We start from the raw sequence: 23256 nt of genomic DNA, 5'->3' as shown, positions 1-23256 counted from the left end.
AGATCGAGACCATCCTGGCTAACGTGGTGAAACCCCATCTCTACTAAAAAATACAAAAAAAATTAGTCGGGTGTGGTGGTGGGCGCCTGTAGTCCCAGCTACTTGGGAGGCTGAGGCAGGAGAATGGTGTGAACCCAGGAGGCAGAGCTTACAGTGAGCCAAGATCATGCTACTGCACTCCAGCCTGGGCGACAGAGCAAGACTGTCTCAAAAAAAAAAAAAAACACAGAACAAGGAAGTACAGAGCAAACAAAATAATTCCAACGATGACACAGGAGGTAGCTCTCGAAGAAAGATGGTTAAGATAAAGAAGCAGGACGGGGCATCCCGATGAAAGAAAATGCTCCAAAAAATAGAAGAAGAAAGCAGACAGCATATTTTAGGAAAGGAGAATAGATGATGGGCAAGGCGGGCTGAGGGATTGGATTGGCAGGAGATAAAGTTAGACACAGGACACACAGAATATGCGTCTGAATGCCAAGCCAAAGTGTGTAGATTGTATTCTATGTTAATAGACAAAAACTGAAGTTGGGAAACAGGGGAAGAGAGCCATTTAGACCTATGTTTTTCAGAATGGATAATTTGTAAATGTATAAAATTTAAATCAAGAATAAGACTGAAATCAAAGAAAAAAATTAGAAGAATAGTATAATAGTCTAGGTAAATGTGGTGAGTACTTAATTGGGTCAGCAACAGTGGGAACAGAATGGAATGGGTTGGAAGGATTGGTAGAATGAGTAAAATTTTAAAACTAGTTGGAAGTTAAGAATTGGTGAGAGAGCAAAGATAACTCTAAGCAATGAAGTAGCAAGAGGAATGAGGTATCGATACATTCTTTGCCCACGTGTTTTGGTCTTGCTTCACAGACAGACCATAATACAGAAAAGGTGATGTAAAGTGGTTTGACAGTTACGATTCTAAAGTCACGTAGACCTTGCTCAAGTTACAGCTGCTTCAGTAATCAGCTATGTGTTCTTGAAAATTAAATTCATCTCTATAAGCCTCATATTCTTTATGTGTAAAATGAGGATATTAACACCTGCTCCAAAAAGCTGTTGAAAGGATTAAGTGAGATGATGCATGTGAAGCACTTTGCAGAGGCTGGCATGTGGTAAGTGCTATCACAATCTTCTGTTTGAAGGGCAGGGAAAATATAATACTACTGTCTCCTTCACAATGCCAAAATCTGAAGTGATCAAATATTTGCAATTTGGAAAAAAAATCAAGATGTGATCTACAATATGATCATTCATTTCGTCCTACAATATATACCCACTGTTACAGTTACCAATAAGCAGTAGCAATAAAATCCTTTTGTTTTCTGTGGTCACCCTCTAGTGGTGATCCTAAGAAGCTAAAGGAAACATGATATAAAAATACAATAAGGAACCAAAGAATAAGTGTTCAGAATAGATAAAATTATCAAAATGAAAATCAAAGTGAACATTTTTCTTAGTCCAGGTATACAGGTTTGACTCAAACATAAACAGAAGACATCTAATGAAGAATTTCCTAAAATGGTTAGGGTAAAGTTGTTTCAAAAAGTGAGTTAATGGAAATCTCTAAATTAAGCAAAGCTAAGCATTTTCCCATTCTGTGGGACACTGCAGATCCTTCATAAAGAATGTGATTCTCCAAAAGGAGTCTTTCTCAAATGTCAACCAGCAAATACTTTTTTCAGTAGAATACTATTGCTGTAACAATGGATGAGGGGATAGCTACACTAGAAGTTTATATAACTAATTACATTATTAATAAGGAATTAAGTAACTTAATATTTATTTAGCCTTAAGTTTTAAAAAAAAATTATCGTGCAAATGACAACATGAAATTAGAGGACACCCAGATAATTATTTTGAAGAAACATAAATCTCAAAATAAAATGCATTTTAATTAAATCTTTAGAAAGAAACCAGTATTCCTGATATTTTATATCCACATTTAATATAAACTTAAATAATCATTTCATAATACTTGTATTAGATTAACAACTAAATAATCATCATATAAAACTAAATAAAGGCATAATTTTCACAAAACTTTAAAATGATTTAAAATACTAAAATAGCCAAAATTATTTCTTCATCAGTATCAGAAAAAGAGAATCAGCAGTAGGAAAATATTTTTGAATTGCACCTAAAATAGTAAGGGGTGACATACCTGGGATTTCCCCTTAGTGCAGCATGATGTAGAGCATTAAATCCATTATTGTTTGTGATGGTAACATCTGCTCCAGCTTCCAAAAGAACTGCTAGGATATCATCACGTTTCTTACTTATTGCATCATGAAGAGGGGTATCACCTTCAGAATCCTTTAAGTTTAAAGAAACTTTCATTAGTTCTTCAATTAATCATCCCATCTAATAGTAATACTTATACCAAATGCTAAGCAAACAGAAGCAGAGACCACATCCAACAAATACCAATAAAAGAGCACTTTCTGCGAAAACTATAAAAATATAGGCAAAGGCCGGGCATGCTGGCTCATGTCTGTAACCCTAGCACCTTGGGAGGCTGAGGCGGGAGGATCAGCAGAGGCCAGGAGTTCAACACCAACATGGGCAACATATAGAGACCTTGTCCCTACAAAAAATTTTAAAAATTAGCCGGGCATGGTGGTGTGCACCTATAGTCCTAGCTACTCAGGAGGCTGAGGCAGAAGAATGACTTGAGCCCAGGAGTTCAAGGCTCCAGTGAGCTATGATCATGCCACTGCACTCCAGCCAGGGTGACAGAGCAAGACTCTATCTCCAAAAATATAAAAAACAAAGATACAGGCAAGAAACACTGGCCACATTATAGTAAGGAAAGATGTACTCAAATCTAGCTGGAAAACACAATAAGCATGCTGGATTTTTTTTTTTTTTTTTGAGACCAAGTTTCGCTCTTCCACTCAGGCTGGAGTACAGTAGCGCGATCTCAGCTCACTGCAACCTCCACTTTCCAGTTTCAAGCGATTCTCCTGCCTCAGCCTCCCAAGTAACTGGGATTACAGGCACCCACCACCACGCCCGGCTAATTTTTTTATTTTTAGTAGAGACAGGGTTTCACCACGTTGGCCAGGCTGGTCTCAGACTCCTGACCTCGTGATCTGCCCACCTCAGCCTCCCACAGTGCTGGGATTACAGGCGTGAGCCACCTTGCCGGGCAAAGTTTTTTTTTGTAGAGATGGGGGTCTCAGTATGTTGCCCATGCTGGTCTTGAACTCCTGTGCTCAAGTGATCCTCCCACATGAGCCTCTCAAAGTGCTGGGATTACAGGCATGAGCGACCACTCCTAGCACATGCTGAAGCTTTACAAAGAAAAAAGAAAAGAAAAGAAGTAGCCTCAAATATAACCAATGACAAAAACGAATGAAGTGAAAAAGCTGCCCCTCAAATTTAATAAGTTTAAAATGGCCTTAATTGTCATACCCTGAAATTCCATACCAAACCTACACCATAACAATGAATTGAAAGTCGGCGGTTTTCGACCTTGGCTGCTCATTAGAACCTGCTGGGGAGATCTTTTAAAATCTGTTGTACAGATCAAAAGAAAAAGAGAGAAAAAAAAATCTGATGTCCAGGCCGTTCACCATACTAAATCTCTAGAGGTGAGAGTGAGGCATTAGTAATTTTTCAAAGCTCCACAGATGAATATATTGTGCAGTCACAGGTGAGGAACACTAATCTAAGCATTTTCAAAGGGCAGGAAAGTGGCTAGTTAGCCAAAGGTAAAACAATTGTAAATTAAAATTTAGCAATATCAGTCTACCATTTTTTCAAGCTGACTACTTTTTACATTTATCAATTGACTTAGCACTAAGTTTTTATTCATTAGCAGTCATGTACATACATGAATAATTTAGATTTCATTCTTTTCATAGTTTCACAGATGCTATTCTCAGTAAAGTCATATATAACCTGGCCTACAGCATATACTACAGTTCCCAAATCCAGTTTGCCACTTGTTTTTTGTTTGTTTTATTCTTTTTTACTAGACATATTTCCTGCATGGTTTGTCTCCCCAGTCATTGTCCACAGGATTCTGAGAAGCTACAGGAATATGATAGTGCAAACACCAGACCCAGCTTCATCTCCAATGCTGTGGAAAGGGACTGTACATCATGGGGCAGAGCCCTATGCTCCCCTATGCCATGTGGACAGAGCCTAGAAAAAATGATATCCCAGGATATTACCCATTGGAGCCACCTGTTTTTGTAAATTAAGTTTTATTGGAACACAGCCACACCCATTCATTTATGTATTATCTACGGCTGCTTTCATTCTGCAATGAGAGTTAGACAGCTGTGGCAAAAGCCAATAAGCCACTATTTGTGCCCATTACAGAAAATGTTTGCTAATCCCAGGAATATATTCATCCACCTACATAAAGAATTCCTGCCAGGCATGGTGGCTCACACCGGTAATCCCAGGACTTTGGGAGGGGGGAGCAGGAAGACTGCTTGAGCCCAGAAGTTTGAGACCAACCTGGGCATTTCTACAAAAAATTAGCCAGGCATGGCAGCTCACACCTGTAGTCCCAGCTACTCAGGAGGCTGAGGTGGGCCCTGAAGGTCAAGACTGCAATGAGCCATGATCACGGCACTGAATTCCAGCCTGGGAAACAGAGCAAGACCCTGTCTCAAAAAAAAAAAAAAAAAAATTCCTAACCCAAGTTCAATCCAACCATCTACCATCTACCTTCTACTCCTGTATCTGGTGGCACTAAAGATCTGTAGTGTTCAACCTGAAACGGGCTTCTAACATGATTGGAACACCCTTCTGCAGGTCCCCAAGTCCTTATCACTCTTCTCAATTACTCTCCCTACCTGCCACCCCAAACTCACACTCTCAACAGATGAACTTGTCTCCCATTTCAGACAAAAAACGTCAGCAGGTATAAATCACCTCTCTTTACAGATTAACACCTCCCCAATTCTTCCCTCATCCTCCAATCCTGCCTCCCACTTACAAGGACATACTCCAGATCCCAACAGTTCCAAAACAGCTGTACTTCAAAAACCTTAGTTTCTAATAACTATCTAGCTGAACAAAATCTGTTCTTTCAGTTCTTCTCAAGCCCTCATTCCCACTACTACTGTTCTTCTTTATTTCTTCTCTGAGATCTATCCAATCCAGCAACCAATTCCTGGATGCTGTAAATTATCTAAACTACAAGCAGCTTACGATTCTAACCACTGTCCTACTTTTTAAAAAATCATTATTGAGTTTCCAATGGAAACAAATTATGTTTTACATATTCAAATAGTATTTCAGGAAACATTTTTATTTAAAAATAGCATGTTGTTTCAAGCCTATTCGGTTAAGGAACCTAAAAGTTGGCAAATTAGGTTCAGGAGCTACAAAATTACTAAGCATAGAAACTTTAATCAAATCGATGCACAAAAGACAAGCTGCTTAGCAACCAAACTAAGTAGATAATGGACACAGACTGCATTTTCCATATATTTGTGGTTTAATTTATCTGGTTATAAAACTGTAGCTGGGGATAATCATTTCTTAGGCAACCATTGCTTCAAAAATTAGATCCTACTGTAAATCAACTCTAAAATCCTATACATTTTCCAAAACAGAAAATCTCCGAAGATTACACTAACGACTATTCAAAGTCCCTAAGCTACAATAAAAGCTACAATTAAAATAATTTAAATAGTTATGAAGTAACTATTATGAAATATAGCCTATTACACTTCTTTAAGCTGTTGAGGCTCACTGTCATGATCAATAAAGTTAAATCCATTCATAAGCTGATATTTTTACAAAGAAGTCCCCATTCTCCCTGCCCAATCTAAACCCAATCTATTGGCATTTTCCTTTAAAAAAAAAAAAAAAAAAACTTTTTAAAAAAGAAATAGCTGCCAATTGTGCAACATCTTATGCCATTGGTATCATTTACTATGACCATATGAGAACGGTAACAAAGGAATGCTTACCATAGAACGTAATGTTTCCCTTTAATAGGATCCTAGCAATACCTGCAGGATGTGTTTCTTTAAAGGTTTTACCTGGAGACTGGGATGACAGCCAAAGTCCAATAAAGTCTTCACAACTTGAAGATGACCTTTATTGACAGCAATATGAAGTGGTGTCTGTCGGCGCTTGTTTCGAGCATTCAAATCAGCACTACCTCGATGTAGTACTTCTATAACAGCGCCTTCATCTCCAAAAGCTGCATGGTGAACTGCTCTATCACCATCTTTATCCTAATCATTAGTATTGAAATCTGAATTAGTGAATATTTTAGAAAGAAAAAAAACTTGAAGCTATAATAATATACCAAGAAGCAGATTAATTTGAGAAAAGGAAACATAGGAAACAACAAAATAACAATAACTTGACCAGGTGCAGTGGCTCATGGCTGTAATCCCAGCACTTTGGGAGGACAAGGCAGAAGGATCACTTGAGGCCAAGTAAACTGTAAATCTGAGTAAGATTTCCAACAATACCAATCTGGGCAACATAGCAAGATCCTGTTTTGTAGAGAGAGCCAGGCATGGTGGCACCCACCTGTAGTCCCAGCTACTTGGGAGGCTGACACAGGAGGATTGCTTGAGCCAAGGAGTTTCAAGTTACAGTGAGCTATGATCGCACCACTGCACTCCGACCGGGGTAACAGAGTGAGACCCTGCCTCTATAAAAAAAATTTTTAAAACCTAGAAACTGACTTGAACAGTGATTAACTCCCAAAGATAAATGATAAACTTAGATCATTATATGTATATATATATATTTTTTATATATATATACACATTTTATAGATATATATATCAGACCAACAGTTTGAACTTTCAGCATTCCTCATTTATCAGCTATGATGGTAAGCCAACTTTTTTTGCCATTTAAAAATTTTTACAAAGACCGTTTTTGTTGTTGTTGTTTTTAAAGAATCAGGATCCTAGGCCGGGCGCAGTGGCTCACGCCTGTAATCCCAGCACTTTGGGAGGCCAGGGTGGGCGGATCACCTGAAATCAGGAGTTCAAGACCAGCCTGGCCAACATGGAGAAAACCCGTCTCTACTAAAATTACAAAAATTAGCCAGACATGGTGGCACATGCCTGTAATCCCAGCTACCCGGGCGGCTGAGGCAGGAGAACTGCTTGAATCCGGGAGGCAGAGGTTGCAGTGAGCCGAGATTGGGCCACTGCACTCCAAGCCTCAGTGACAGAGCAAGACTGCCTCTCAATAAAAAAAGAATCAGGGTCCTGTTCTGTCACTCAGGCTGGAATGCAGTGGCAGTCATAGCTCACTGCAGCCTTGAACTCCTGGCCTTAATAAATTCTCCAACTTCAGCCTCACAAAATGCTGGGATCAGAGGTGTGAGCCACTGTGCACATCCTACAAAGACTTTTCAATGACACAAAAAGTAAACTAAGATGAGTTATGTGATTGAAAAAAAAAAAGAATGCCAAACAATGTGATCTCAACTGGCTTTAATGGGGAGCAATTTATCAACACATTAAAACTGGTTAAGTGATGAGCATACATATTTCTGTATATTCGAGAACAGAAAAAAAATTAAATACACCATTAAAAGATAAAAACGAAGCATAAACTACCAAAATTCCATATATCAAAAATTCCAAAACTATTTCAGAAGAATCAAATAGATTTGCCTCACCTCCTGTAACAGACATATTTCTGAAGAAATGAGAAGGCAGGAAAGATCCAATTGCTTAAATTTTTTAAAACTAAAAGAAAGTACTTTATAAAGGGGAAAAACTGCCTGCACTGTGCCATGAAGGTAGTATACACAGTTTATACCAAAAAGCATGAAAAGAAGTCTCACTGCCTTGCCAGAAGCAGATGGAAAAGGGTATTAGGTATAAGGGTATTGCATTTATTCCAATACTGCATTGCAAATTTTAACACCCACCAAGATCATGTGTCTGTCCCTGATCCTGGTACTCTAAGACTTTCTCCATCCAGAGCAATGGTTTCTGATTCCCAATACCACTGTGCCAGCCCCTGGTGGACTCCCTAGTTTTGCAAGAGGTTTGACAATCCATATGGCACCCAGGATTATCTGAACTACTTTCAAAGATAACACAGATAAACACTGTTTTGATTAAATGCACTCATTCAAAACAGTTACAGAACTCAAAGTAGTTTTTGGTCTTTGCAGATTTTCTCAAACAGGTATTAAAGGTAAAAGCACTCATGTAGGAATCCACAACAGTTTGACAATCATTTATGAAATGGTAGGGAACTACAACTCAGGGATATTTCTACCTTACTGATATTTCCAGCTGAATCAGTTTTTGTTACCTATCAATTTTGAGAAAGGAACTGGCAAACAACCACATGTAAGATTTAAGATTCAACTCTTGTGCCTTTTCCCTGGTGGTCTTGTGGTTAGGATTTGGCACCTCTCTCAACTCTTGTGCCTCTGAGTAGCATTATATTTAAACATCCCAGAAAAACAAGTGTTTTAAAAAACAAAACAAAAATAAGATATATATGCATGTATATATAAATTAATCTCTCTAGTAACACATATAATTCAGAATCCTAGACTTAAGATCTTCCCACCTTCCAGTCTTTTTTTTTTTCTGTTACAGTTTTTAACCCTATTTTGTGATTCACCTTCCATTGAAAAAGGGAACATCAGGCTACTAACACTGTATCGTTGTTAGAAAATCACTACTGAAACACTTAATGCAGGCTGTCAATAATTTACATAAAAATAAACACCAAAGAATTAAAAACTCTGATATGTTTGTCAAAAGGAAATAAATAAGAACAATTTTTAAATTATGGAAAATACACATGCACACTAGAAAATTACAATTAAATATAATTAAATTTACTTCCAGGTTTCTCTTCTAAATTAGAAAACTGCAGTTATAATAAAACCTTAACTTGTAAGTTTTGTTGCTTTCTTCTGAATCCATCTTAAATACTCCAAATAAACCTAAAACACAGCTCATGTGCCTGTCCTGTTCCTAGTACCAAAAGAGAATTTTAAGGAACAATGTTACAGCTAACCTCTATAAGATTATCTCAAAGAATTTCATAAAGAGGCCTCAAATTAAATCTAAAACTGATCGTGTTTCTTTCTATCCCCCTGCCCTATTCTCTCTCCATTTTCCAAAACCTGCTCTTGTTTAGTATTGCCTATCTTAGCTGACAGAACTACAGACCATATGGTCAACAAAATCAGTATCTGTAAGTCACAGTCAACTGCTTCCTCTCTGTGAGCCTCCATTTGCAAGCACCAAACTCTACAGCTTTTACTCCTCAATTTATGCTCATATCTATTCTCTTTTCTCTAAGTCTACCACAAACTAATTCAGGCCTTCATTCTTACTCACCTGGATGATTACCACAACTCAACCTCCCTTCACTTTCTTATCCCAATCTATTCTTCACACCAAAGTCATAATTCTTTCTGTAAAACACAAATTTTATGTTTAAACCTCTTCAATGTCTCTCTACTATGTATAAAACAAATCTCTTTTGAGACCTACGTCTGTGAACCATTCCAGCCTCGCCTGCTGCCACAGTCCCCTCAGATATCAGGCTCCAACTTATCAACTTAAGGGATCCTATATATTTTCATATGCTACTCCCTAGACTTGGAATGCTCTTTGTTGTCACCCTCTTGGACTGGAGACTAGATATCTTATAAAACTCAGCTCAGGCATCACTTCTCCTGTGAAATTTCCCCTGACTCTCACAAATTGATTATACCACTTCTCATACTATAGTATAATTATTTGTTTGAAGTCTTTTTTACTTGGCTGTGGGCTTCTTGGAGGCTATGACTGTGTCTTAGTCATCTTTATTTCCAGGACCTAGCACAGTGACTATTAACTAGTAAGAATAAAAATGGGTGTTGAATACAATCCTTAAATAACCATCATGACTTTTTAATATTTTTATTGCAGCAAAATGTACATAAAATTTACCATCTTCACCATTTTTAAATGTACAATTCAGTGATATTAAGTACATTCATATCACTGTGCAACCATCACCACCATCCATCTCTAGAACTTTTTTCATCTTGCAAAAGTGAGACTCTATACCCATTAAAAACTGAGAAAACTGAAACTCTACACCCTATTCCTCCTACCCCCCCATCTCTGGAAACCACCATACATTCTACTTTCTGTTCCCATGATTTTGACTACTATCTATACTTCTTAGTGGAACCATACAGTATTTGTCTTTTTGTAACTGGCTCACTTCACTTAGAATAATGGCCTCAAGGATCTTATGTGTCAGAATTTCCTTTCTTTTTAAGTTTAATGATATACCATTATAAGCACATACCACATTTTGCTCATCCATTCTTCTGTCAATGGATACCTGGGCTGCTTTCATGCTTTAGCTATTACGAATAATGCTGCCAAAAGCACAGGTGAACAAATACCTCCTCAAGACTTCGTTTCCAATCTTTGCGATATATACTCAAAAGTAGAACTGTTGGATCATATTGTAATTCAGTTTTTAATTTTTTGTGCAACTATCATATTCTTTTCAGCAGTGGCTATACCATTTTATATTCCTATGAACAGTGCAAAGAGTTCTAATTCCTCCACATCCTCACTGATAGGTTTTTTCTGATTGTTTTGATAACAGCCATCCTAATGGCTGTAAGGCAGTATCTCACTGTGGTTTTGGTTTGCATTCCCCTAATAATTAGTGATGTTAAACATCTTTTCATGTGCTTACTGATCATTCATATATAGTCTTTGCAGAAATGTTCATTCAAGTCAAATGGAGTTTTTTAGGTTTTCTTGATGTAGAGTTTTAAGAGTCTATATATATTTTGGATTTTAATCTCTTATCAGATACATGATTCGAAAATATTTTCTCCCATTTCATAGGCTGCTTTTTCTCTCTGTTGACAAATGTTCTTTGATACACGTTTTTAATTTTCATGAAGTCTAATTTGTCTATTTTTCCTTTGTTGACTGTACTTTTGGTGTCATATCCAAGAAATCACTGGCAGATACAATGCTGTGAGGTTTTTGCTCTTTCTTCAAAAAGGTTTATAGTTCTATGTCGCACTTTTAGATCTTTAAGGTATTCTGAATTTATTTTTGTATATAGTGTTAGGCAAGGTTCCTACTTTATTCTTTTACATATGAATATATCTAGTTGCCCAAGCACCATTTGTTTAAAAGATTGCTCTTTTTCCATTAAATTGTCTTGGACCCCAAAAAGCAATTGACCCTAATGCAAACGCTTATTTCTGAATTCTCAATTCTCTTCTATCAGTCTTTATGTCCACCCTTATGTTAGTAATACACTGTCTTGATTACTGTTGCCTTGTGGTAAGTCTTGAAAGCAGGAAGTGTGAGTCCTCCAACTTCTGTTCTTTCTCAAGATTGCTTTGGCTGTTTTTGGGGCTCTCTTGAGATTCCTTATGAATTTCTGGATAGATTTTTCTATTTCTGGAAGAAACATCTTTAGGATTTTGACAGAATTTCATTGAATATGTAGATCTCTCTGGGTAGTACTGACATCTTAACAATATAAATTTTCTAATCCATGAACATGGAAAGTAGTTCCAGTTGTCTGTCTTCTTTAATTTCTTTCAGCAGTATTTTATAGTTTTCAATGTATAAGTCTTATCTCCTTGGTTAAGTTCATGCCTAAGTATTTTATTCTTATGCTATTGTAAATGGAGTTATTTTCTCAATTTCCTGAGTCATTGTTAACAGATTGTTCAATTAACAGACTGTTCATTGTTAATGTATAGATATACAACTGATTTCTGTGTTTTAACTTCGTATTCTGCTAAACTGCTAAATTTGTTCTAAAAGGTTTTTTTGTTGAAATCTTTAGGTTTCACTAAGATCACTGCAAACAGATAATTTTTATTTCCTTTCCAATTCGGATGTCTTTTTTTTTTCTTGCCTAATTGCTCTGGTCAGCACTTCCATTACTGTTAAATAGAAGTGGTAAAAGCAGGTATCCTTGCCCTGTTCTTAGAAGAAAAGTTTTCAGTCTTTCACCATTGAATATGATGCTCATTGTGGGTTTTTCATATATGGCTTTTATTACATTGAGGTCGTTCCCTACTATTCCAAGTTTATTGAATGTTTTTATCATGAAAGGGTGTTAAATTATGTCAAATGCTTTTCTGGTCAATTGGAAAGATTATGCAGTTTTTCCCCATCATTTTGTTAATGTGGTGTATTACATTAATTGATTTTCCTATGTTGAACAATTTTTAACATTCCAGGAATAAATCCCATTTGATCATGGTGTATAATCCCTTTATCATGCTGTTGAATGTGGCTCATTAATATTTGGTTAAGGATTTTTGCATCAATGTTGATATGGTATATTGGTCTGTAGTTTTCTTTTCTTGTAGTGTCTTTTTCTGGCTTTGTACTGGTTTTGCTGGCTTTTTAGAATGAGTTAGGAAGTCTTCCCTCCTCTCTAATTTGCTGGAAAAGTTTGAGAAAGAATGGTATTAGTTCTTTTTTAAATGTTTGGCAGAAATCCCCACTGAAACCATAAGGTCCAAGGCTTTTCCTTGTTAGGAAAATTTCAACTATCGATTCAATCTCCTTACCAGTTATAGGTTTATTCAGGTTTCCTATTTCTTCGTGATTCTGTCTTGACAGGTTTTGTGTTCTAGAAATTCATCCATTTCATCTATGTTATCCAATTTGTTGGCATATTGTTCATAGTACTCTCTTATAATCCTTTTTATTTCTGTAGAATTAGTAGTAATGTAACCACTTTCATTTCTGATTTTGGTAACTTGAGTCTTCTTTTTTCTTAGTCCATCTAGCCAAAAAACTTGGGTTATCTGACAAAGTCTAGTATTGTTCCCTACTACTAATCTTCTCCATTTGAAACAGTTTTTTTTTTTAATTAAATGATGAAACTACCCCAAAGTACCCCAAATGTCCTTATAACTTAAGCAGATGTACTGTGTTTGGAAACTCATAATAAAGACATATTTTTAAAAACTCATCTTCCATCCAAATCTCCATACCTTTACTATTATACTTCATCAGTGGGGGAAAAAAATATAGAGTCCACGGCAGATCCAAAATTAGCTCACCTATATCAACATACCTAAGATATCATAGTCCTTGATGCCTTTACCTATACATTAAAGAAGAAACAGAATGTAATCCTACTGAATTCAGTAGGTCAATATATGGAGACAATCAACTTTCCAAAACAGCTCTTTGAGGTTTCTCTAAGAAAAGGAAATAGGAAACAAAATATAATCTTATCACATGTTCCAAAGGTATGCTATGTACCAAATAATTGTTTGATAACAGCTTAAATCAACCAAAAACTCTGCAATAGTCATCTATGCTACGGGCCAGCAACTTTTCTGTGAAGGGCCAGAAAGTAAATATTTTACTTTTTACAGGCCACACAGTCTCTTATCGAAACTACACAGCTACCTTACTGTCACACTAAAGGAGCCACAGACAGTAAATAAATGAATGGCTGTGCTGTGTTTCAACAATACTTTACAATACAGATGGAGGGCTGGAAATGGCCTGCAAGCTATAGTTTGCAGACCCTGATCTATACTCTCTTGAGCCTACTTCCTAATGCAGATGGAAAAAATGAAAGCTTAACAAATGAGATAACTAGAGAACAAAATATATTATTTCCTTTATTCTTCTGCTAACTCCAAAGCTTTTAATAAAATTAGATTTTAAAAAATCAATTATTACCATTTTTAGGTGTAATAAATTTTTTAAATATTTTTAGGTGTGATAAAGGTGAGAAACTTTTTAAAAGAGCCCTTACGTTTTAGAATACATATTAAATATTTACTGATGAAATAATATGGTATCTACCTAGATCTACTTTCAAAATAATTCAGTAGGGGGAATGGGAGGAAAGGTGTACAGATAAAACTGGCCATGAGTATTAATTGAAGTGGGGCAATGGGTACCTAAGATTCATTATACTATTATCTCTACTTTTGTATATGTTTAATATTTCCAATGATAAAAAAGTTAATAAAAAACAAATCACTTTATAAACAAGCTGGCAAATTATGAATGACAAATCTAAGTGCATCTGCAAAATTAACTATTTTCTCCACTTTAGCACTACTGACATTTAAAGCCAGATCATTGTTGTGAGAGCTGTCCTGAGCACTGTAGGACATTCAGTAGCATCCTTAGCTTCTATCCTCTAGATGTCAGCTGTACCTCCTCCACCCACCCACTTGTAACAACTAAAAATGCCTCCGGACATTTCCAAATGTCCCTTGTGGAACCTAAATGCCCCCAGCTAAGAACCAATGTATTAAACTATATAGTTGTTTAATAGGCAATGTTAATTCTTATATCCTAGAAAAATGAAACTCTGATGAACTTCTGTTTTAGTCTTGGGCTGTACTCTTGTTTGAGATAGGGTCTCACTCCTGCCACCCAGGCTGGAGTGCAGTGGTGCAGTTTCAGCTCACCACAGCCTGGGCTTCCTGGGCTCAGGTGATTCTCCCACCTCAGCCTTCCAAGTAGAAGAGACTATAGCTGTGCACCAGCACACCTGGCTAATTTTTTATATTTTTAATAGAGACATGGTTTTGCCATGTTGCCCAGGCTGGTCTTCAACTCCTGGAATCAAGCAATTCACCCACCTCAGCCTCCCAAAGTGCTTGGATTACAGACGTGAACCACTGCACTTGGCCGATATTTATATTTTAACTCAATTTTTCAGTATAGTTTTTCCTTTACCAATTGGGAAACTGTGTTATTAATATCTCTTTTCACACTTCTACAAATTGCATCTGCTTATAATGAATTTTAAAATAAAAAAATGCACAAAATGGAAATCCAAATAAGGAATATGGTAAAAGTCCCACGTATCTCACCGTTCTAGTTAGCAGTCAGTTTGCAAACTTAAAAATACATTATTTGGCTGGGTGCAGTGGCTCACGCCTGTAATCCCAGCACTTTGGGAGGCCGAGGCAGGTGGATCATGAGGTCAGGAGATGGAGACCATCCTGGCTAACACGGTGAAACCCCGTTTCTACTAAAAACACAAAAAATTAGACAGGTGTGGCAGCGTGCACCTGCAGTCCCAGCTACTCGGGAGGCTGAGGCAGGAGAATGGCGTGAACCCGGGAGGCGGAGCTTGCAGTGAGCCAAGATCGCACTACTACTACACTCCAGCCTGGGCGACAGAGCGAGACTCCATCTCAAAAAAAAAAAAAAACATTATTTATAAATATCTAGACTACCAAGACTCACTTCAACTCCCATTATACCATGCTTATAGTACTAACTAACTGTTTGTTTTATATGTGAGTACAATTAAGGAAAAAAGAGGCTGGGCGCAATGGCTCACACTTGTAATTCCAACACTTAGGGAGGCCAAGGCAGGAGGATCACTTGAGTTCAGGAGTTCGAGACCAAACTGGGCAACATAGTGAGGCCTTCTCTTTACAAAAATTTTTTAAAAATTAGCCAAGCATGACGGCACACACCTGTGGTCCTAGCTACCTGGGAGGCTCAAGTGGGAGAATTGTTTGAGCCTGGGAATTCAAGGCTGCAGTGAGCCATGATCACGCCACTGCACTCCAGTCAGGGCAACAGAGCAAGACCCTGTATCAAATAAAAAAAAAAAAAAAATTCTGACCAGGTATGGGGCTCATGCCAATAATCCCAGCATTTCAGGAGGCTGAGACAGGCGAATCACTCAAGGTCAGGAGTTTGAGACCAGCCTGGCCAACATGGCGAAACCCCAACTCTACTAAAATTACAAAAATTAGCCTGGCGTAATGGTGCACACCTGTAATCTCAGCTACTCGGGAGGCTGAGGCACAAGAATCGCTTGAACCTGAGAGGCGGAGGTTGCAGTGAGCCAAGAACATGCAACTGCACTCCTGCCTGGGTGACAGAGGGAGACTCTGTCTCAAAAAAAAAAAAAAAAAAAAGGAAAGAAAGAAAATTACTCTTGAAAAACAGTGCCAATTTCATTCCTGACTCCACAGCCGCAAATCCATTCTGCAAAACCTCTCATGTGAACAAAAATCTCTAGAAACATAAATATATGAATAATCCCATGCTGCCAGGTTGGTGATTAAATTCTGAATCCGAAAGCATACTTTAAAAAGAAACTTAGGCAAAAAGAAATGTGGTTTTTCAGCTTCTTGCCTTATTAGCTGTAATCACAAGGACTTTGGTTTTTCAGTATTTGTTGCTATTGGAGTTTCTGGATTCACTAAATTAAAAATCAGATATTCAACTCAAGAAATTTCATACCATTCCACCAAATAAAACTAAAATAATAAGAAAATAAAGTAATTACATTCTATATACAAAACACTAAAATTAACTTTCATTACCAAAACAAAACTTGTAACACACACTAGGTTACTAAATTTACAACCAAGAAAGATGTAACTTAAAAATTACTAGTGCAAAAGTAAAATCAAATTATATAATCTCATTCATAAAGACATCATAGTAATAAAACTATTGTATAGTTCATAGATATCTAATATGCTAATTTAAAATTCAAGTTCTTAGGCGTGGTGGTTCACACCTGTAATCTCAGCACTTTGAGAGGCTCAGGCAGGCACATCACTTGAGGTCAGGAGCTCGAGACCACCCTGGCCAACATGGCAAAACCCTGTCTCTACTAAAAATACAAAAATTACCCAGGTGTGGTAGCAGGCGCCTGTAATCGCAGCTATTGGGGAGGCTGAGGCACGAGAATCACTTGAACCCAGGAGGCAGAGGTTGCAGTGAGCTGAGAACATGCCACTGTACTTCAGCCTGGACAACACAGTGAGACTCTGCCTCAAAAATAAATTAATTACTTGATTTCAAGTTATTTCTAGGCAACAGAAAATTCCAACATTATAGATGACCTGTTTACCCTTAAAAACCACAGGCTCTTTAGTAGCTGTCCAACAATTGAAAATACATGCAATTAGAGAAAAAAGAAAAAGTAACATAAGACTAGAAAAGGCTTCTCTTTTCCAATATGCATCTTTTTAAATTTTTTAATTAGTAAAATCAGGCTGATCCACCAATTTAGCCCTAGCAATTCAAGTCCTCATTAAGCACTCACAGATGAGAGTGTTTTTTAGACAAAATTGCAACATTCTGCCTAATTTAAATTTGCTAGAATTTGATTTATTCTAAATAATCTTGCACTATACTAAAATAAGTGTGATTCAAATACATTTTTAGTAATGACTAGTTAAGTAAGACAAAGCAAGACATCCTTCACAATAGAGATACAGAGAGATCCCCAGTCAAGACTCGAATGATATTAAGAAGTGTTTCTCTTTTATAAGAATATATTCTAAATTAAATGAAGCATATATACACACATATGGTGATAAAAATGCATTATGAACACTTCAAATATTCACATTAAGGTCAAGAAACAATAAAACTTAAAAAATGCTAATTCAGTTATGACAAAACAACAACAAAAAAAGTTTCCAACTGTCACAGAGATCAGGAAAGATTCTGACCCAGTGGATTTACATTCCTCATCCTTCAATTTCCCTAGTATGATTCTTTATTCTTGGATGAGCCCACCTTTAGCTCCCTGAAATATGATGGTTACACCACAGTAGCATGAAACTCAACTCCTATCTTTACCTAGGACTATGGCTAAAATATAAAGGATCACAGAAAGACAAGAACTGTTTCAAATTGCCTCCGTCAGATTTTTATTTTCAATCAGAAAAGCCTTAGTTGGATATTAAATTTCAAAAATAAAAACAATCCATCTCATGATATAGAAGTATTATTTCTAGGAAATAAATGTTTACTTAAAATATTTTTCAAGTTTACTTACCTCTGCTTCGACATCCACGTTTTGCTTCAAAAGTAACTTCAAAATGTCAACATGTCCATTCTGACTAGCAGCTTGCATAGCTGTGTGGCCAGCACATTGCCCATTTACCTACATTTTTTTAAAAAAAAGAATGAAAAGAATGAATGAATAATCAGAAACAGGCAATATATACACATACAGTGTAGGTTTAAATCTAGTATACTGTATGATTCCATGAGAATAATTTAGGTTGGTGTTCCATATATCATAGTTCAGATAACTACAGACTTCTTAATTTAGAGAAGGGAAGCAAGTATTGTTTTAAAAAACAAAAGTTCCATCGTCCAAAGAGTTACAAAATAACTGTTAGGCAATCTGCAAAGTTGAAAGAAGAGAAAAAGAAGGGAGAAAGAAAGGAAGTAAGTTAAGTTAGTTTTGTATATATATTTCTTTTTAGATTAATCTCTGAGTCCATGGTTCAATGAAAAAAAGCACTGAAGTGAAAAGAAAACTTTTAGAAAAGATATTAGTTGCTAGGGATAAATAAATTCAATTCAACAAAAATACCAAACATCAACTTGCAGGCAAACTGCAAGGACAATAAATAAGGATACATAAATAAGTTAGCAAGGTAGGTATATACAACTATTATAAAGCAGTAATTTCCAACCTTTCCTTCACTTCAGATGCTGTGGACATGTATAACTAACCCACGGACATACCCAAGGCCAAGTGCAATTCTTTTAATTCTACCCCTTTTACTCCCATCCACAAAATCATTAAAGATGGTAGCTTGGCCACATGTTTATATACTATCTCTCCTGAAACCACACTAAAATGACAATAAAATAATTTAAAAGGTAAAAATCCATAAAGATAAAGGGAGAACATTAGAAAACAAGAAAAAGTAACACATTTGTGAAAGAGAGAAAACAGGTGGAAAAGCATTATCTGACTTTAGAGAGAACAGGAAGCCACAGTGTAAAGAGCACAGGGAATCCCAGACAAACTCAAAGCCTACAAACACAAGCACATCACAGGTAACAAGGGGAGCCTCAGGTATAAGTCTGATGTGCAATGGCCACACTCCAAGCCCTCTCCTCAAACTCAAGGACAGAACACTAGCTGCCTGCATCTCATCCCTAGACAGGAAAACTTGAACAACTGTAGAGAATAGATTTCTATAGGATGGTATTTAGAGATCCCCCAAAACTCTACACACCCAATCACCATAATGCAAAGTTAGTCAACAAGTCCAGGTGAGGAGAGCTATCAATCAGCTTTTTAACGTCCTATTGAAATATGAATGGACAACCAAGGATTGGAGATTTGTCCCCTCTTATAGATGAACGAACAACCAAGGATTACCAGACATCTAAGGAATGGCTCTGACGTGAAAAAAGTAACTTAGAAGAGAAAAAAACTTAAGCAGGCACAAGAAAATGTTTTCTTATAAAGACCTATCATTAGTATGCTCAGTAAGGAAAGACATGACATTGTATCCTCTTTAAACACCAACATACCATCAAAAGGAATGTGAAAGGAGCAACCAAGAAAAGCTTGAAATTTAAAACTGATGGAATAATGAAAACCTTGGAAAAAGGGTGGGAAAATTAAGTTAAGGAAACTCTCAGAAAGGGAGTAGAGGAAAGAAAAAAAAAACAGGAAAAAAAAAAGAAAATTCGATGAATAGTCCAAGAATAACCAATAAAATAACTAAAGAGAATTTGCAGATATGAATGACGTGATTTCTAGTTTTAAAAAGTCAAACACCTAAAGCAATAGATGAAAACAGATCCACATCAAGGTGCATCATTGTGCAAGTTCTTAATGCTAACCAAGACAAAATCATCATGCTTGAGAGAAAAAACAGCATACATGTAAGATCAGGAATCAGAATGGTTTATATCTTCTCAATAGTAATTCTGGAATTATTCTACAGGAAAATGACTTCTAACCTAGAACTCTATTCCAATCTAAAACTTAATTGTGAAGTTAAAAAAAATTCAGATATTAAAGGTCTATTTCCCACGCATCCTTTCTCAGAAGATAATAAAAACCTTACTTCACCAAAAAGAGAGAAAATGTAGAAACAAAAAGACAGGGGATACAGAAAACAAGAAATCCAACACAGGAAAGAACAGAAGGGAACCCTCAGGATGATGGGTGAGAAGACACTCCAAGTGGGCATCCAGTGCAGAGGACACCCTGTTCAGATGGAGAATATGAGAAGGCCTAAGAAAAATGTCTCCCAGAAGATGAAAATGAATACATTTCATTTGTTGTACCTAAATGTCTCAAGCAATTGAGGTATGTTACGGTTAAAGAGGAATTTAGGAAGAAATTAAGTATAAGAATACAGATTACTAACAAATGAAAAAATATAAAAATTATATGTAAGGTAAAGAGGGACTGGGAAAGACCACAAGTAACTTTTAGGAATGAAGGAAATATTCTACACCTTAACAGAGGTGTGGACTACATGGGTGGCATGCATTTGTCAAAACTGGCTCATCCACATATTTCACTGTAGGGAAAAAACTTCAGTTTTTCAAAAATGACAATTGTGAACTCCAATTAAAGCAAAAAGTTAGGCAGGAAAACATAATCTAATGTACTCCACAGCATGGCTATGAATGTCATTTATATAACATGCACAACTAATTTTAATCCAAACAAAATTACAATATAACTACATGATGAAGCTAGAAACAGTATGTGTGTGTCTGGTGGGCACGGGATGGAAGTGGTGAAACAAAGCTAAATCCTCACCTTCCACAGTGAGGTATCAAAAGATCCAGGAAAGGAAAAGGTAAAGGAAAGGAAGAAAGAAAATTAAGACATTATAACAGAGGTATACTGGTATGTTACTGGAAAATGTAGAGGTAAATATGAAGGCTATCAGCCAGCTAAGAATAGTTGCCTCTGTAGAACAGGAAAATAGGGGTGAGAAAGAGGAGATGTTATTTTTCATAACAAATCTTATAGAACTGTATTTTCCTTTAAATTTTTAGTACTATAACGCTCTTAAAAAATAATTTTAAAATAAATTAGTAAGTAAATGAAAAAAACTTAAGTACAGTAAAACCTAAATCTGCTTCACTGGAATACAAAGGAAATCTGACTATCTTTCAAACACAAAAAATACCTGGTACTTCAACATTTGAAGCAAATTATTTTTACATAGCTCACAACCAATCAACAAATTGCTGTGCTGTATTGCTACAATTGATTTCTCTATAATAAAGCTAACATGTCGAGCTTATAGGAGAAATAAGACATTAATACTTTATAATTATAGATCTGATCTTCAAACTGTCTAGCATACTTAAAAACAAACAAACATGCAAAGAAAGGTATGGCAACAAAAACCCTTACAACACAGTGAGAATGATTCAAATTGTCACTCCAACTACAACTTCTTGGCTGACACCCAACATAATACTGGTGCCAGCAAGGTATCAATGCCAAAGACAAAGCACAATGACTAGAATCAAAACTGCCCACTTAAAAGATAGCTTGTATGAATGGCAAAAACACAACATAAACTAGGAAGAGTTATAAAACATATGGCCTTTAATTCATCTGCCTTATAAATTGTGAAATAGTCAACTATCATTGGGGTAGAGAGGAGTTATATTAAATATTTTGAAAAGAGGGATTGAAAATTGCTTATATACACACCTGCTATGCACTCACAAAAATTAAAAATAAAAAGAAGGCCGGGCGCAGTGGCTCACGCCTGTAATCCCAGCACTTTGGGAGGCTGAGGCAGGTGGATCACGAGGTCAGGAGATCAAGACCATCCTGGCTAACACGGTGAAACCCTGTCTCTACTAAAAATACAAAAAAAATTAGCCAGCCGCGATGGTGGGTACCTGTAGTCCCAGCTACTTGGGAGGCTGAGGCAGGAGAATGGCATGAACCCGGGAGGTGGAGCTTGCAGTGAGCCAAGATAGCGCCACTGCAGTCCGGCCTGGGCAAAAAAGCGAGACTCCATCTCAAAAAAATAAAATAAAATAAAATAAAAAAATAAAAAATAAAGAAAAAATTGCTTATAAAATTTACTAAAATATACTTAGAAGATGTCATAAAATGATGTTTACATGAGGAAAAAAAAAATCGCTGAATTTCCAAAAGGATACTAGTCTTTAAAAACCAAAATTTAAGTTGTGTCAATCATAAAAAAGGTCATAAATATAAAAATGTCTATTTTTTTTAGAAATGCACACTGAAGAATGTCTGATGTCTGCTTTAAAATACTTCACAAAAACAAGAAAGAAGAAATAAATGAAGCACATCTGGCAAAATCTTAGTAATTGTTGAGGATAAGGTTCATTATACTATTCTACTTTTTGTATGCTTCAAAATAATTTTTAAAATGCTCACATCCACATCTGGTCTTTTAAGCAAATCTTCCACTTTAGCAACATCTCCATTGGCAGCAGCCTTAACTAATTCTTCATTGAGGTCACCAGATTCTTGGGTTTCAAATAATTTCTTCAGGAGTTGTGAGAGTCTTTCTGTAAAGCATCAAATAAAGCTGCTAATATAGGAGGATCTCAAACCTTAACTACTAAGAAACAAGTATTACCCAATATTTCTATAATCTTTTCCTATTTTATTCTTTCCATCATTAATGTTATTTTTCTACTATGCTACAGATAACTACCCATGCAAGTTATAATCACTACTATAAAAAGCTGCATTAAATGCAAGCCCTTAAGTATTCCAAGTTTTCTCCAACTCATGTACATCAAATTATAATTTTAGAAAAAGTAGTGCATTATATACTAATTCAAGATTTAAAAGTCATCGTAAAAAGTTTATGAATAAACACACTACTATGGGAGTACCACAATGATACAAACTTCCTTTCAGATTTTAAGGACACTACACTGACTCTCAGAGCTCAATACTACAGACTTTAAAATAATTCAACAGATCAATGATTATGATCAAAAGCAACAATATCTGTAATATCTGGGTACGTATTTTAGGGTCAAACCAATTTTCTTTAGGTTGAAACTGGACATCTAAGTGCTAATAACTTTCAGTAAGTGCCAACTGATTGGTTTTGACAAAACAACAATGAACCAGGGATGAATATACCTAAACCCTTTCATAAGATATTTTTTTCTAAATAGTATCAATCAATACAGAGGCTACAAAGCTCTAACTCCTTAATTCTTGGGGTACCTATCATAAAGCAGAGAAATCACAAAATAGGGCAAGGGACAAATGACAAAGTGGGCCAAGTCCACATAATTTGAGAGTAGGCTATTAACTGTCTTTCACTCTTTTACTTTGTATGTAATCAACCTGCTATGATGTCATTTAACCTCAAGGTAAAAATAAACACTGGATTTAAATGTTAAGCATACTAGCAAATTACAGCAGGAAAGAATAAATAAAAAGGCAAAGGAAGCAGAAAGCAGGACAAAAATAAAATTGGAAGTCACTTTATGTTTTCCTTTTGTTTCTTACTATTTATAGTTATAGTTCTATCTCC

At 36.2% G+C, this 23256-nt stretch overlaps 1 protein-coding gene and 1 non-coding gene across 2 annotated transcripts in view; both read right to left on the bottom strand.

Annotated features, from left to right (window-relative positions):
• The window catches only part of MIB1 (MIB E3 ubiquitin protein ligase 1), a 136364-nt gene that overhangs the window by 50087 nt on the left and 63021 nt on the right, over nt 1-23256 (bottom strand). Inside the window, exons 9-12 of the mRNA XM_054460356.2 lie at nt 22134-22267; nt 17766-17873; nt 6008-6205; nt 2161-2312 (exon numbers count right to left, since the gene is read on the bottom strand). Coding sequence (XP_054316331.1) covers nt 2161-2312; nt 6008-6205; nt 17766-17873; nt 22134-22267 — 592 coding nt within the window. The remainder of the gene's footprint in view (nt 1-2160; nt 2313-6007; nt 6206-17765; nt 17874-22133; nt 22268-23256) is intronic.
• LOC129019189 (small nucleolar RNA SNORA73 family) lies at nt 3980-4184 on the bottom strand. The gene has a single exon (XR_008495535.2). It is a non-coding gene; the product is annotated as a small nucleolar RNA SNORA73 family (small nucleolar RNA).

This window comes from Pongo pygmaeus, chromosome 17 (assembly GCF_028885625.2).
Source record: "Pongo pygmaeus isolate AG05252 chromosome 17, NHGRI_mPonPyg2-v2.0_pri, whole genome shotgun sequence".
Lineage (NCBI taxonomy): Eukaryota > Metazoa > Chordata > Mammalia > Primates > Hominidae > Pongo > Pongo pygmaeus.
Note: the sequence above shows the minus strand (reverse complement) of the source record. Positions and strands in the feature narration are given on the sequence as shown.